This window comes from Drosophila persimilis, unplaced genomic scaffold (assembly GCF_003286085.1).
Source record: "Drosophila persimilis strain 14011-0111.01,24,50 unplaced genomic scaffold, DperRS2 tig00000124-arrow-pilon, whole genome shotgun sequence".
NCBI lineage: Eukaryota > Metazoa > Arthropoda > Insecta > Diptera > Drosophilidae > Drosophila > Drosophila persimilis.
This window is the reverse complement of record NW_020825294.1, coordinates 2,203,348-2,219,920: the sequence shown is the minus strand read 5'-3', so window position 1 is coordinate 2,219,920 and position 16,573 is coordinate 2,203,348. Positions and strand designations below refer to the sequence as shown.

The 16,573-nt window shown below is 41.7% G+C and overlaps 1 protein-coding gene across 1 annotated transcript; it reads right to left on the bottom strand.

Moving 5' to 3' along the window:
• Positions 1-8,903: 8,903 nt before the first annotated feature.
• On the bottom strand, positions 8,904-9,913 carry LOC6593739. Its single transcript, XM_002018961.2, has one exon. It carries the CDS (start codon positions 9,830-9,832, stop codon positions 8,972-8,974), a length of 861 nt encoding a protein of 286 aa, XP_002018997.1. The 5' UTR covers positions 9,833-9,913; the 3' UTR covers positions 8,904-8,971.
• Between the last annotated feature and the right edge of the window lie 6,660 nt (positions 9,914-16,573).

The window sequence follows — 16,573 nt, the reverse complement described above, 5'->3', positions numbered from 1 at the left end:
GACAGCCAACACAATGTTCAGTTTTCGGTTTTTCAAATGTTAAGATGGCAAATGGCAAACCCACACACACACACACTCGACGGGAACTGCATTCGAAACTGCAGTCCAAACCAAACACGTTGATATGTCAAAAAGTATTCTTAGATTTTCGCAAGCAACACAAAAACTGCCAATAAATGCTGTTGGCGGGCGGATGCACATTTTTGGGACAAATGATGGAAGGGAGTGCGAGCAGAGGTTGCCCAGAGACAAGAAACATATAGAAAATACTTGTAGGATATTCATCTGGAAAGGCACTCTTCAAACGGAGTTTGACCCGCAGGAGAAGGAGTAACCCCTGGAGGAGGACTACCCGAGGACGAGCCAGGAAGAGGACGTTGTAAAAGGAAGTTCATTTCATGCACATGCTAGCATCAATGGCCCGAAGTGTGGTATGAAATGAGCAAAAGTCTAGAGTAAAATATTTTATTTCATTTGTGATTCTCAAGTGACCGGAGAACCATAGAGGAGGGACAGATAAAATCCCTTAAAACTCTTGTACTCTTGAAAAATAAAATAAATATTTGACATTTTTCAACATTTGAGGCTGTCACTGGGTCTACCCTCTCTCACTTCCCGGTCAAGTGGTGAAAATGACAGGCCTACAAATACATTTAATTGTGGGTCACCCAGGTTCTTGGGGGCTTGTTATCTTGTGTGGGACCCGCAGTCATTGATTTTCCAAAAGAAAAAAAGCAGACCTCCACTGACTGATGGACTTGACATTATTAAAAAGGAGTAAAGTTTTCCACACACTCCCCGCTGCCGAGAAGTGAAAATAATCACAGACTAAAGGCACCGAAGACAACGACAACGACAACGAATCGAAGTACATTTCTGGGTAGTGGCTGAGATTTTTCGGTGATGCAGAGACTTTAGACGTTAGACAGAGGACGATGGTCATTCGGTTGACTGCAGACTGCAGCAGCAATTAGATGGGAAAGTTTCAATAGACAGCTGGACACTTGAGTGCCATTGCAGGAGGCAGAAGGTTCGATTGATGGAAAGATACTCCGTTAGAAATACAGATTGATGGGTGAGTGGATGAGTGGGTGGATGCTTGGATGGATAGACAGTTGATTGCCAAAGGAATGAAAACAAATGGATAGGATTTTAATATACAGAAAAGGTACCCTACAGAGTGTGTGTTATTTATCTATAATAAAAGTAGTGGACTATAGAAATATCTCTTAGAGCCAAAAGAAAAGACGATTCAAGGCTACGTCTGAATGTACCACCTTCCAGGACGCCGATTGTAATGAATTTGTGGCATGAGGTAGCCAAAAGCAGTTCTAGCCACTTCTCTGCCTTGGATTCCTGAGTCGGTCCCTAAGATTCCAACAACAATATACACCGTCTTTGACAAGGCGTAGAAAATACTTACTTTTCGGTTCGAAGAATCCTAAGAATTAAAAAACAATGCATATTTCTTGGGCATGACACATTAAATTGAAGACTCGAATGGCTCGAAACGGAATCCCCAATAATACAATAAATAATTGTATATCTTGGGCAGAACGAGGCATATTTTCTCAGAGCCTGGGACCGATAATCGGTTCTAAGTAAGCCTAAAACCCTATTAAAAACTAGAACTATATGACTTAAGTTATGGATCGTTACAGGGGCGTGCTCCTTGCGCTAGATCTGTAAAAACAATGAGATCCCTGGCCCATAATCTTGTTTCCAATTGTAAACTCTGTTGGGAAAACAAAGCCCCAACTCTTAATGCGATTAAAATTGCAAATGTGTGCGTGTGTGTGTGGATAAAACCTCTCTATAAGCCACTCCCCACAGACGCCCATAATTTGTGCCTCCACGCGAGAGTTAAAGCCTCATCGAAACATGTAGGACATTTGGTTATTAGTCCGGACGGTCGTTTGGTCGTTAAATGAGCGACAACTTTCGGACTGGCGGCATCATTACCGCGGCATTAATATATCACATGACCAAAAGTCGTTCCCCCCCGACCCGCACCGCCCCGCCCCACACCGCCCCTCTGCAATTGCGGTGAGCGTGTGTGTGGGCTCTGGCTTTGGCTCTGGCTCTGGCTCTCTTTTTTTTTCGCGCTGTCCACCATTATTGGCAAAAATTAATTAAATATTTTCCAAATGAATGATTCAGCAGCGTTACAGCAGCGGCATCGCCCCCCACCCCCCTCCCCAGAGGGCACCGAACCGGATAGATGGGGGGGAGGGGAACCAGGGTACCCACAGAATCATCAGATCATCAGAAGAGTACTGAGGGGGGGTGGGGGAGGCGCCTCTCAAATGCAGAACTGCATTTGAATTATGTCAAATCCATTTTGTTTTAATGAAACGTTGATTGTTTCGCAATTAATTTCTCTATTGTTTGGACAGTAATTATTATTATATTATAATTTTCCATAGGAGAACAAAATCCCCCACAAAAATACGTTGCAGAGGCAGATAAATAAATAGCAGATATTTATGTGTGGCAGATCCAAGCTCCACAAACAGGTAAAATATTACATTTCTTCCATAGATTGACCATTGAGGAGACTGGCCTCTTGGCCAACGCCATCTTTGAATACGAATACAAGGAATATGGGGCCCATAAATCGTTTACATTGGTTCGTCGTTCGTCAGTTAATTTAAAACATGTCAGACAACTCGGACAACTTTGGACAATTGATTGACGTTTTAAAAGTTTAGGAGGAGCAGCAGCCGAAGAGGAGGCGTTCTTGCAAAACAACTACATGCTACAAAAAGCTGCACACACACTGCAGCACAAGTGGAGAGTGGAGAGTGGAGAGAGGAGGCAGCGGGCAGCTACAAGACTCTATCAAACTGGACATTGGCCAACTGTTGGCCCCTCCTGCCCCCTCCTGACCAGAGACCAGACACCAGAGGAATATTCGTATATGTACAGTGACGTTTTGGAATTGCAAAGAGGCCGAACGAACTGCGAGGCCGGGCTGCGGGGCTTGTGGAGGGGGGGGCTTGGGGCCAAAGTAATTTATTTATTTTCCATTTGTCTTGACGATGAGCAAACGAGCCAAGTGATGGCCCCGGCCACGCTTCGATGAATGGCGTTGGCGTTGGCGTTGCCTGAATGTGGATGTGGTTTGGGCTTTTGATGCACTTAGTTAGGCTTTTGGGCAGCTAAATCGAGAGATATCCATGGTTACAAAATGGAAAACAACAAAAGGTCTATTTATAAGAAAAGGAGACTCATAGTCTCTGGGGATGATGCCTGATTTCTGAAAGGAAACATCTTTAGTTTGCTTTAAAGCATCCATCTATCTGGGCATCCCTCTCGACTGTTTCCTGCCATGAAAGGACCTGCCTACTTCATCAAAATCGAACATTATTGAGAGCACAGCAGTCTGTGGCGCCTCCTCGTTGAGGAGGAGGAGGAGGAGGAGGAGAAGTAGGGCAGGATGTGGCGCCCTCAAGCCATCACACACACATCCATCCATCGTTGAGCAGGACGACAGCTGCAGTAGATTGCCTGGGCGAGAAATCGAGAGAGGGTAAGAGGGTGAGCAAGTCCAAGGACATGCCAAGACGTTGGACGATGGATTAGAGGATGCTTCCGTGCCTCGATGCAGAGAACGAGAGAGAAACGCAACGATGCGAGCGTCATCGTCATCAACTTGGACATCGCCCCTCGCGTTATCCTTTCTTTTTTGGATTTGCTGTTTTGTTATTTTTCATGTCAGTCAAAGAATTGGCAACGGACATGGCCGATGAAATATGCTATAGACTATAGATATATCTCGAGAGAGGCGGAGAACGGAGAACGAGGGACAAACTTTGGTCCGAAGCACATTGCATCAATATTGAAACGTCAACATCAAACTCTTGCCCAACGGCCAAATGGCGCACACATAGAGACAAAGGATGTATATCGAAGGACGAGAGACCCGAAAAAAAACCAAAAAACGAAAAAAACCAAAAACCTGATGAAGAGTTCACATTTTTCTTTGTATGATTTGACGAATGAGGCTGTCATCTTGCATTGGAAACTTCTACTTCTCTGTGTATCTCTTGGATGTATCTTCTGTGTCCACGCTTCCATCTGCTTTTCTTTTGAGAAAAAATGTTGACCATTTCGTTTGATGCTGCGTTGAGAGGCATGATGAAAGAGTCTTCAACAAAGAGATGAATCTCTTGAGCTTGTGGCAAGAATAGAGGCCTAGTTTCCTATTTCTTTCGGTATGGGAATGTCTTTAAAAGCTTTAAAACATGAGAATATTTCCCTGTGGAGCATGACAATTTCCTCAAATACAAGTACAGTCACCACGAAAGCCGTACCTTTTGTAGCAACTGTACCGCTGGTGTAACCCTTCCTCCTGCTCTCCTGATGCTGTCGATGGCCGACAAGGGAAACATTTTATAAATGTTTCAACATTCATCAAGATTCCTTCGGAGCGCCACTCACGTACCGCCGCCTGACCCGCGCTGATGGCTACCCATGAATGATGCAATAATTTTCGTAACCTTCAGACACGGAGCCAAGAAGAAAAATCAAGAAAAATTTGCCTCTGGGAATTTAGTTTGTTCAGCAACAAGAAAGGATGCGATGGCGCATACGTTTTGGTTTTTTTTTTTTGCTCGGGTTGCTGATGCTTGGCTCCGTAATGTATGACGGCTGGTCATCCCGCGGACGGGATGGGGCATTGTGGACCGGGTCTAGGCGTCAACCGACCCTCTGTTGTGTTGTCCTTCCACTCGCGGAGCCGTGGAGCCGTGGAGCTTCCTTCTCGTCAACTTTCGAGCGCGCGACCGTCCAGCCCGTCAGTCAGTGGCGCATCTCGGGGCTCTGTTAATGGCTTCGGTCCATTATCTCGTCATGTTTGTTACGAAATTTAATTACTCTTATTTATTTTTCACTGCCCCATCGTCGTCGTCACCGTGGCCCCGTCCGCGCTTATGATTTTCCGGGCTTGATCCAAAAAATGTGAGCGCAAAAATTAAATGTGAACAACAAAAAATAAAAAAAATTAAATTAAAAACACTTTTTGCATAAAGAGAGTGTTCTGTCGTCCTTCACTTCCGCCATTTTCAGTCTAATGTTTCGTCAAAAGAGGAAGGACTCGCAAGGACAACAGTGCACTTGACCGTTAACCTCCTCCCCTCCCCCCACGCAGCGAAAGTGGAGTACTTTTGGGGATGGAGTGTGGCTGTGATTTTGATTTTTTTTCGAAAAATCTAATAATATTTTGCGGCAATTAAGTGTTTTCCATCTTTCCCATCAAAATGCGAGGTTAAGTGGAAGGAAATTAAAGGGAACAATGGGAATGAAACCCAGATAAAGGTTGACTGGAATTTGAGGTGGAATAATGGGAACTCTGGGAACCCTGGTTTCAAGTTTAAGAAAGAAATATGAGACTGGAACATAAAATTAGGGTTAAGTGGAATGAAATAAATCAAAGAAATGAGAAAGAAACACTCAAGTCTTTGGTTTTCATTTTCTTGACATACTTTTCTGCTCAAGACTTTCCTTTCCTAAGTGGAAACTATAGAATATAATTTAATACACAGATCCTTTAATTTTGCTGTTGCCTCCATCTCCATCTCCTTCTTCCTCTCTGCACACCTCCCACCGTTTATGTTGATTGCACAATCCTTTTGAAATTAAATGCCCAAGCCACGATGGAGATGCTGACTAAGGAAACTGCCGCTGCTGCTGCTGTTCCATTGACCAACAGAGTTCCGTAGCCCCGTGTGTCCCGTGTCCTGGACATTTTCCTCCGCCGTCAATCTTCTGCAGTCTCTCTCCCGTGCATGTCCATCATTTGCTTTTGTCTTTCGGTTTTGTTTGCACACGCCATTTCTTGCACAAAATCCTTGCAACCTTCCAGTGCCTCATTCTGCCAGCTGCCACGCCCCCATAGCCACCCCATACAACGCCCACTGTAGTCGTAGCCGTAGTCGTCGTCCCTGCAGCTGTCAGTCAATGTGTCGTGTCACAGTGTCTCTCCATCTGTCTGTCACTTGCATGTCTGTATGTCTATTCTACGTGACATCAGGCGAGCGAGCGAGCGACTCTTCCTCCTTCCGTGAATCCTTCTGTGAATCCTGGGCTCCTTGCTTACGGATCTGCCGTCTTGCTCAAGTTTTACTTAGCCCGAGAGCACGACGGCAGCAAGGAGGTCTCGGGCCCCGGAGAGTGAAGGATGCTCTGCAAGCGATGGATGGATTTTTGGATTCGCAACTTGCACTTGGATTACAAGTCTGATTTTGATGCGTACATGTTTGTCCCGCTCTCGGTGCTGGCACGGGGGCGGACCGGAGTGGAGCCCCAGGAAATACATATTGCACTTGCAACCGGCACAAGGCAGGAACGGAGCCCCTTACCCTCCCCATCTCCGTTATGGGTCAACCTCACACAAACATAGAGCGAGGCAGTGCCAGAACGGGAGAGTGGGTAGAGAGAGCTCAAGTTTTCTTATGCTTTTGTCTTTGTGTCCTTTTATTATTTTATTCCCTGGCCTTGTTATGCTCTCTGAAGGAGAGACTCACGATTTTCACAAGTGGTTTGTAAGGGAGAGAAAATTCGACTACACGCGTTATGCCACAGCGCCCCTCTGCTTGTGTTGATTATCTTCTCTGCAAGCGAATCGGCTATATGCGTCTATGAAATATTCCTTGGCCTATTTTTTTGGTATTTTCTAGTATATTATTTAGTATTTTTCTGTTGTTTTTCTACAATTTTTTGTTTTAAGAAACTTTACTAAGAATTTTTTGTTGTTCCAGTATTTTATTGGCATTTTTAGTATTTTTTGGTATTTTTTTAAGAATCTTTGTTCCAGTATGTTATAATAATTTCTAGTATATTTTGTAAAGAATCTTTGTTCCAGTATTTTACAGTAACTTCTAGTATTTTTTTATTATTTTTTTAAAGAATCTTTTTGTTCCAGTATTTTATAGTAATTTCTAGTATTTTTTGGTATTATTATTTTGAGAATCTTTATGTAGAATCTGTTTGTTCCAGTATTTTATGGAAATATCTAATATGTTTTGGTATTCATCTAGTATTTTTCTGGGTTTTTTGTATAATTTTTGGAAGTATTTTTTGGTAGTGTTTTTGTGGTATTTTTTTTTTGGTTGTGTTTCCTTTCTCTTCCCTACGAATGCTGTTTCTTGAAGTGCATCTAAATCTTCGGCTTCGCAAAACCTATCCTTCCATTCTTGTTTTAATTCACAGCGTCTGCTCTTGCCGCGTCATCCTCTGGGCTGGCATTCTTCTTGCCCGAGACTTTGTCTTCGTCTACGTCCTGGTTTTGGTTCTGGTCCTGGTCCTGCTCCTGCTAGTAGTCGTCTCCGTCTCCGGCGGCAACATTGTCTCAGAATGTCGCATCCTTGGATGCTAGGATGCTGCTCACTCACTCACTCACTCACTCCCTCACAGACGACACTCACACATGTGTGTGTGTGTGCGAGAGATGAGATGTGATGTGAGTTCGGAAGCCTGGAAAACTCTGGGAAGCTCTTGCACTCTTGTTGTTGGGTTGTAAGTGACATTTGCAATTTTCAAAACTATTGAATGAGTGACAAGTTCTGCAGACACGATTGAAACTGACAGTTAACTCGAGACACTGGCAAAACGAGTGACTCGGCATTGAATAAAATTGGAATTTACATACAAAATATAGCTCGTAAAGGAAAGCAGACCGAAAAGATCGCTGAATATTCAGCACTTCTAAGCAAATTAGAGAGAGTGTATAGTTCTAATGAATAATACCAATAAAATAACATATTTAACACGAAACGACACTACAGATGATGACTCACTCGACCATTAACAATTTCATTTCATTTGTCGCATCGAATGAGAGAGAACACCGACACCGACCCGCTCTGTCTGTCTGTCTGTCTGTCCGTCAATGTCAACATCAATGTCACACCCCGTCGCTGGACACAGGACCAGACATTTGTGACAAATAATTCAAACCGCATTTTATAATGAATTTCCACAGCCAGAGAGATCCAAAGCCAGAGCCAGAGCCAATGCCAGAGAGAAGGGTGTGGCATTGCAGTTGGAGGACTGCTGCTGCACCTGATATCAGCAGCCCCCATATTTGGATGACATTTGCAGCGAGATTTATGCGAAATAAATTCCAGCAAAAACTGATAATCACATTGATGAGCCTTGCTTTATTTTTGGATTCGGTTTCGGGTCTTAAGTGCCAGCGACAGCGACAGCGTCACTCACACACTCATCATTCGGCCATAAAGTGATGGTTTTATGGTCCAGACAGCACCACACATTGCGTCCGGCTCTCGGTGGTGACTGTTAAAGGTTGAGCGATCATAAATATTGCCTTCATGGATTCGCGAATCTCTGGAGATGGAGAGGGTGTATGGATTGATGGACTTTGAGTTTGTTTTATGAAGATTTGATGATCAGAGAATGGATTTGAAAGATCATGGAATTGATATTAATAACTTCTAGATTGTACCCAAAGCACTGCACAAAAGGAGTCTTCTCGAAGGATCGATAAACTCTTTAAGGAAGTACAGTACCGACCAAAAGGTGTTGTCTGAAGACAAGTACTTTAAAGGACTATTTATTCCTTAAAAAAGTACAGCACCTCCCAAAAGGCGTGCCCTGTACTATTCTCAATCTTTAGAGACATCAATAAATGATGACCCTTCACAAGGAAAAATACAGTACTGCCCAAAAGTAGTTATCATCAAAGTTATCTTCCTTTATAGCTTGCTGCAGCATTAGTCATGGAATGCCATTGTTTTTTTTGCGTGCAACAGGTTTTTGTATAACCCGGGATTCGGATACATTAAGACGACCCAAAAAACAAACCGAAACGCAAAGAAATATGATTATTACTGATGACAGGTGCCGATCATATTCGATTAACATGAGAATAAAACCGAAAATAACTTGAAAATTTTTATTGGAATTTATATTTTGGGCAACAAAAATCGATTAAGAATGAGGAAGCCTTTTAGCTGTCCAAAAAGGAGATGGGTGATGGCTCCACCACTTCGACATTGGCCTCCGGTTTCGGGGCTATATGATGGACCAAGGGGAAGACAATAGTCTTGAACTGTTCGTAGATCTTCAGGGCTTCAAAGTGGAAACCATTATCGATTAGCGCATAATTCTCTTCGGCCTGGAAGTACTTGTCGATCGGCGACAAGTCCACATTTGTGGAGTTGAAATAGAAATGGGGAGAATTGATGGCAGCCACAATATCGAAGGCGCGATCCATACCCTCGTTCCAGATGGAAACAGAGCCGAACGGTATCGGGTCCCTGGTGCATATATCGATGATGTTCTCGGTCTTTTTAAAGGTATGCAGCATGATGACACCATCGGAATACACGCCCAACTCATTGGCATTACAGTCGGTAAGCAAAACGGGGGTATTACCCGATGGATCGATCACATCTATTTTGGGAACGAACTCCATCTGCATCTCATTGACCACCTTCAGGGAATTCACATAACTAGGACTCACGGTAACGGGTGGCTCTTTGTTCAAGGGCTGCAGCTCCGGCCGAAGGTGCTCCAAGATATCCGCACGAATGTGCTGCTCCACAAAGACCGTGGACACGGCATTCGGTTTGAATGGATTCCTGATCGATTCGATGAGGAAATGCATGGCACTGTTCCAGTCCCCGTCCTCAAAGATGATCATCAAGTGGGGAGAGTGCCCCAGCTTTTCTTTGCTCTTCTTTTGCATCTCCTGCTTTTCGGTTATTGTCGAGCGTGTGGTCCACTTGGCGATCTCCCCGAGGGAGTCCACCTCCTCAGCGTGCTCTCCATCTTCGGCACTTGTATCGCACTTCAGATTGAAGACCATATCGTAGGTAATTTTTATTAGTTCATCAGGCTCTGAGGGCTCTGACGGGAGGGATGTTTCCTTAAAGGAATCGATTGATTGGGCAAAGTAATTTATTTTATCCGACATGATTTTGGAATACAAAAAGCAAAGGAATATTTGAATGAATGAATAAAATGTAAAACAAATAATTCAAAGCATACAAAAGCAAAAAACATTTCACCCCTTCGAGACTGGGGACCGAAAATGGAACAAATTCAAAAACAAAATATGTGGAAGGGTTTTTTTTTGTTGCTTCTTCGATTTGTTGTTGAACGAACCATAATTATAGGGGCTCTATCTAATGCAATTAAATATAACTAATCGCAGCCTTTGGGCTTTGGAAATACCTTTCAATAGAGCTTTTCTTTTTCGGTGGGCTCTTTGGGGTTTCGGTTTCGGTTTAGGCTGCTGGATATTATTTGTTAATCGCTAAATTTATGATCAAATGTGACAGTAAAATTAAAATATCACAAACAGATACAAAAATTGACCAAAAATACACAAAACATACAAAGCCCAGGGAGGATGCTGGGCAGGTGGTGGGGGTGGGGGGGCGTTTATGGAAGCTGCATTTGTGGATTTGTACGAAAAATTAGCATTAAAATATTATAAATATTTTGGCAAAATATTACCCCCATACACGAGGACAAAGAGCATGCGATTATGAAACAACAAACAGCGCATGTAAATTACAACGACAATTAAAAACATTTAAAACCACAAAAGATATATCCTTTTTTAGGGGAAATCTCCCCCGCCCCCCTCCACCCCCCCCAGAAACGAGTTTGAGGGACATGCATGGACCATGGGACATCAAGTGCAGCAGCAGCGGCAGCGGCAGCAAACAATACGAATACGAATACGAAATTCTGCTAACGATTCTGCCATTTACATATATCAAGAGTAATTATAATAAAATGCCGAAAATAAAATTAAAATTAATATAGAAAGCCGATTATAAAATCCTGTTTATACAAACACAAATCCGCCCCGCCGCCACCCCCACCCGTATTTCGTGTGTTGCAACAACGACTGTCAAAATCTAGCAAATCCCATAAATCAACAATGAAAATTGTGCACAAAAAAGGAGACACAGAAATGGCAAAAACAAATACAAAAAAAAAGAACACAGGAGACCAGGCCTGAAATTTGTATGAATAATTGAAGACAAATACAATTTGTGTAATGTTTAAAAACGAATATCTGCACAGTCGATACAAATGAAGGAACAAATCAGCGATGTTTGGGGAAAAACCAATGATTTTTGGCTTCAGGACTTCTGGAGACTCATTCGTTTAGTGGAAAGAACGGCCTGGGAGTCTACGCGTCATGCAGCAGTGCCCTTCGGTTGTTAGCCACAACCCTTAGCACTTAGTAAGTGACGATTTTTGTTTCCAAATTGCTTTGCAATTTTTATGTCTTTAAAATATTTTTAATTCAAGGATTTCAGAGATATTCCAAGAATGTATTTCAGGACGTCTATGAAAATAGTCATGGTAGCATTTGCGGTGAGTCTTTCATTGAAGAAAACAATCCCCAAAACAAACCCTAAGAGGAGCTCCACTTTTCAGTTGCTTTTGGCCGTGACATTTCGCATAACTCTGCCTTGGATCCTTCGACTGGATGGGATAATCTATCTGCAGAACTATACCGCAACAGCCATCGAATTTTATCTGGCCATAACGAGTCTGATTGGGATTATCATTATACTATTTTTAGTGAGCTTTCTACTGCTAGATTTAACGTCTGATTGGATTGCTTTGTGGGTAGGTTGAGTAGGATTTAAGACCTGAATTCCATTTTTAACTGAGAGTAGTACATACCGCTGTCAATGTGGGCCATGTATTGGACCTATTGCACATTTTTAGGTGACCTCAAAAAACTCCGGCTTAAGGCAGACATGGAGGATCTAGCGGAGAAATGGGTGAAATATATCAATACCAATGACACCTACTGGACGGAACTTGAATTGAAGGTAGTAGTACCTATATTACTTGTGAGATCTGGTAATGAGTGCTCTCTTCCACTGTAGCTGCACTGTTGTGGCTTTGATGGTCCCCGCTGGTACATGCATTACCTGCGTAGGATCCCCCAATCCTGCTATAAACCCCATCTTATAACTCAGGGTTGTCAAAGTGTACTCCATGGCACATTTGATTCGATTCACACCATCGCCTTTATGCTGTACATAACTGCAATCTTTCTGGAGTACTTCATTCTGGTCTTTTATGTGGGTTTTCTGTTTAAAGAGAGATTTTCGACTGTGCTTCAAAAGAAACCAATGAAATTTTTAAGGAAATTAAAAATATAAGAATATTTATAAATGATATGGAAATATACTTGGGATTGGGAAAGGGCGATTTCCTTCCCACCTTTCCTCCATCCCTCATCATATTTTTCAATATTTATGGAATTTATGTTTTTAGAACTCCAATACTTTTTATCTATCCCTCGGAGTGTTCGGCAGGAACATAAAACATTCAGATGACAAATAAAATAAATTGAAATTAGCTTCCTCTTTTGTTGTTGAATAAAATTAATATAAATTTTCGCACATTTTTAATTAATAAATGTCAAATATCGTCGCCCCATCGCGCCTTTATTTATTTATTTGTCTGATTTGTAAAAATTTTCCTATTCATTTTTTCCGTGTCTCTGCTGTGGCATTTCATTGGAAAATTGATTTTGTTTTCCCTGCGTTGTAATGGGGCGACACATGATAACAAAAATTTTGCTGTGTGAAAAATTGTTTCGAAAGAAGAGCAGAAGCGGAAACATACTTTTGGGCCGTACTCTTTGCAGCGGAAACGGAAGTCAATATTAGTAGGCAGAAAATGTGCATTGGATATTCCGCAAAATTTCCACAAAAACGTACGCGAACAATTTTTGACAATTGCATTCGCAATTATTAATGGTCGATCCCCCCGAACGGATTCTTGTTTTGGTTGTTTTTAGCTATTTTATTTATACAGATGATATCAGGAAATCAATTTTGGCTAGAATTTATGACCCAAAGGCAATGCCATTGCCGGTCGGTGTGCGGTTTTTGAAGGTAGATAAATGGAAATTGCTTTCTGATTAGGTGCTATAACAATTGCTGAAAATAAAATTGCAGTCACGGGGGTGGTTTGTAGAGTATTTTTTTGGTTTAGAAAATGAAATTTTGAGGGATCTAGAATATTAGGATTTAACGATTTCGAATTTTGAAGAACCAATCTCATCGATTTTCCCAGGAAATCTACAAAGGGGAAAACTTTTTGAGATCCTGCTGGTATTTTTCTAGTATTTTCTGGTATATTTTCTATATATATGTATATTTATCTGGTATTTTTTTTAAATTTCTTTCTGGCAATCCTTTTCGTATTTTCTCACATTTTCTGATTTTTTATTGAGTCTTTTATAGTCGATTTCTAATATTTTTTGGTAGTTTTAGAGTATTTTTTTTATTTTTTTTTTATAATTTTCTGGCATTGTTTAAGGGTTTGTTCTATAATTTTTTTTTTTCTGGTAATCATCTAGTATTTTTTCAATTTTTGTATAATGATTTGCCAGCATTTTTCAGTATCTTATCTTGCCCTAGATTTCAGTACATATAATGGAGACACTAAAATGGCTAACCAGACTCCTTTCAAAGCTCAACAGATCTCAAAATATCCACAAAGGGTTTCCATGCCACTTTTCGCACCTCCTGCAGCAGCACTCCCCGTTTACATGGCCATATTTCCTCCTTTTCTAATCCTTTATCGAACCCTTTTTACTGCATTGACAAATTCCTGTAGCCCCTCTCGCTATCACTTTTATGGGGGATACAACGTCAAAAAGTCAGTCATTAAACACGTGAACGATCCGGGCCAAAAGCGACGGCTTTAACGACTCCAAGACGATGTGGCAGTCGCTTTGATTGATTGCCCGATGGCACCGCGATTTGAGGACTGTTAACTCGTATCACACTTTAAATTTAAAAATACTTGTACACCGCATCGTGGGCGATAAGTAAGAGGGCCATAAATACATCACGCGAAAAGAATTTCTTATAAGTTGTAGAATATTTTGTTGATGTGTGTGGCTGGCAAGTGTCAAACATTGGACGACAGGCAGGCATCAAACGCGTGGAGAGACTTATCATTTGCTCATAAAAATGTCAAAACTATCCACACACTGACATTGACTGATGACAGTGCGCCCTGCCTTGCCACACCACACATTCCATTCCATGCCATGCCATCCACTTGGGTGGAAGGTTCCTTTCCTTCCTTGTGTGGCAGGATGCCAATGTTAAATGCTTTCTGTCGGTCCTCTCCTTTCCACAATGTCACATATTCCAGAAGCAGCAGCAGCAGCATTGCCATCATTCAACACGCATCCTCATGTTGAGTGATTCCCATTTCATCCTTTTTTTGCAGGACTCTTTCTGCATTCATCCAACCAACCAACCAACCAACCAACCAAGCATCTATCCATCAATTGAGTGATTCTGAGAGAGAGAGAGAGAGTTGAAGCTCTCTTGAAGCCCCATCATCAACCATAACCAGAGGAGGAGGAGGAGTCGGGCAGGGGTCTCCATGTCTCCATCTGTGTGTCATGATTCATGGCTTCGATTGAATTTTGATTGACAATATCGCAAGCATTTAAAGTGTCTGTTTCCGCTTTTCTCCGTGTTCTATGAATATTTTTTCTCCACCCTGCAAGGAGCCCATGGAGCGAGAAGCGAGGAGTGAAACTTTGACGAGGAAGCCTTTGGTTGAAGTGATTTTAAAAATCATTTGTCATTTGACAGATGAGCATTTGATTGACTTGAATGACTGTGGATATATCACACAAGTTGTGTATCTTAGTCGGGGCCAGGGATAACGATGTGGATAACAGATCAATTAAGTGAATGATTGGATGGGAAAACTGGGCTAAAATAGATAGTTCTTTAATTTACTAACCAATAATGGACTTTCCCAAGTAATCTTTAATTTAGTAAAGAAATACAACCCTTTTGATATGTGTGTCATCCACTCCCCCGCCCCGCCCCGCCCCCCACTCTCTGCGAACGTACACATCAATTAGCGATAAGATCCACCACCTCCAATTCTGCTCTAGCTGTGGGGACCCCCGATTTTTGACTTATTTATGAGGCGTTACCAATTCCAATATGAAATCAGAGCAATTTGAGTGATTACCTGTTTGACAATTTTGGAGATTTATGAATCGATAAATAATGCCTGATAAGAATAAAAGAAATATTAGTTTAGATAGAGATGAATGTGGAATTCCCATTCGTCAGAGCTTCTCTAATGGAGAAATTCCATCCCGGTTTGTCTCAAAAACTCTTTGCTGTTTTCCACTACGATTTTTTTCCATCTGCTTTTTTTTGGTTGGTTTAAATCAACATGTTGAATTCTCATTTGAGCAAAAATTCACTTGTCAATTGCCACCACAGGCGTGGTGTTCATGGCTTAATTTTTTTTTGCAACAGTCACGCACTTTTTCGGGTGGGCATGCATCACGAGGCGGGCATTTCAATTTATTCCTGTCAACGGGGACGGCGACGGCGACGGCGATATTCGGTGAGAAAATGCTGTCCATTTTAGGACATTTTTGCATTAATTGAAAGCGAGTTTTCCACCCAGCAAACCAAATGGTTTTTAATTATTTTTTTTTTTAATTTATAATTTTTTGAAACAAGGATCAGGCAGGAGCCCCCACCAGTCCCCATGGGTTCCGCTGGATTGTCCGCAGTTAAATAAATTGCAAATTATTACGTATTTTGGTGTCGGTTGTTGTTCCTTTGTGGCATTTATTTTAATTTTAATTCAATTGCATGTCGCTCATCTGCGACTCTCTCTCTCTCTCTCTCTCTCTCTGGCCCTGTGGCGCCTCACCTTTCTCTGTCCTGTGGCGCTACCATTCGACCGTTGGACTCTTCAAATAAACTGACATTTTGACGCAAATTATCCGCTGCGGGCGATGGCCACGGCCAGGAGCCCAAAAGCATCCCTAGACTGACTTTGAGGCTTAATCATTTGATAAATGAAAAAGGATTTTCCACTCTTCTGTATTTAATTTTCATTCAGCAATGCAAAGGCATCTGGAAATTATGGAAGTCCTACGAAATTTAAAGCAACATTGGAACGTAAATCGTATAAAAAAACAAACACAAAATTATAAACCAAACAAAAGAAGAGACGAAACACCAAATGAAATATCATAAATTCCATTGAACGAACGCCATTTGATGAGAATAAATATCAAAGCTCATAAACTCCAAAGCTAAAGCCAACAACAATCGGGGACTGGGGGAAATCGGGGCATTACGGCCGACAACAGATTCAGATCTAAAAAAAAAAAGGCCAAACCACCAGCGGACCAGCGAGACCGGAGGAGGTGGAGAGCATCATAAACCATTTGACATTTTATCAGTTCGTCAAAATTCGTGAAATGAAACTGAAACTAAATCAGAGAATGGGAGGGGGAAGGGAACGGGAACGGCACAGTGTGGTGTAGATAGAGATGGGAGTCAATGAAACGTCTCACTAGTTTTAAATATATACATATTAATAAATGAATAACGGGGTTTCCTTCCTTCCTGGTTGTATAAATATACCATAGGCGAACAGATATACCTACATAAATTCGAATGAAGCGAATATAGGGTATTCTCCAATTTAGAAATACATACACCCATACATTTTTTAGTATTAAATATGTATAAGTAATCTATTATGTAGTAAC

Excerpts from the sequence above, each read along its gene's own strand:
- LOC6593739 (XM_002018961.2), bottom strand. The coding sequence starts at position 9,832 with ATGGTCTTCAATCTGAAGTGCGATACAAGTGCCGAAGATGGAGAGCAC.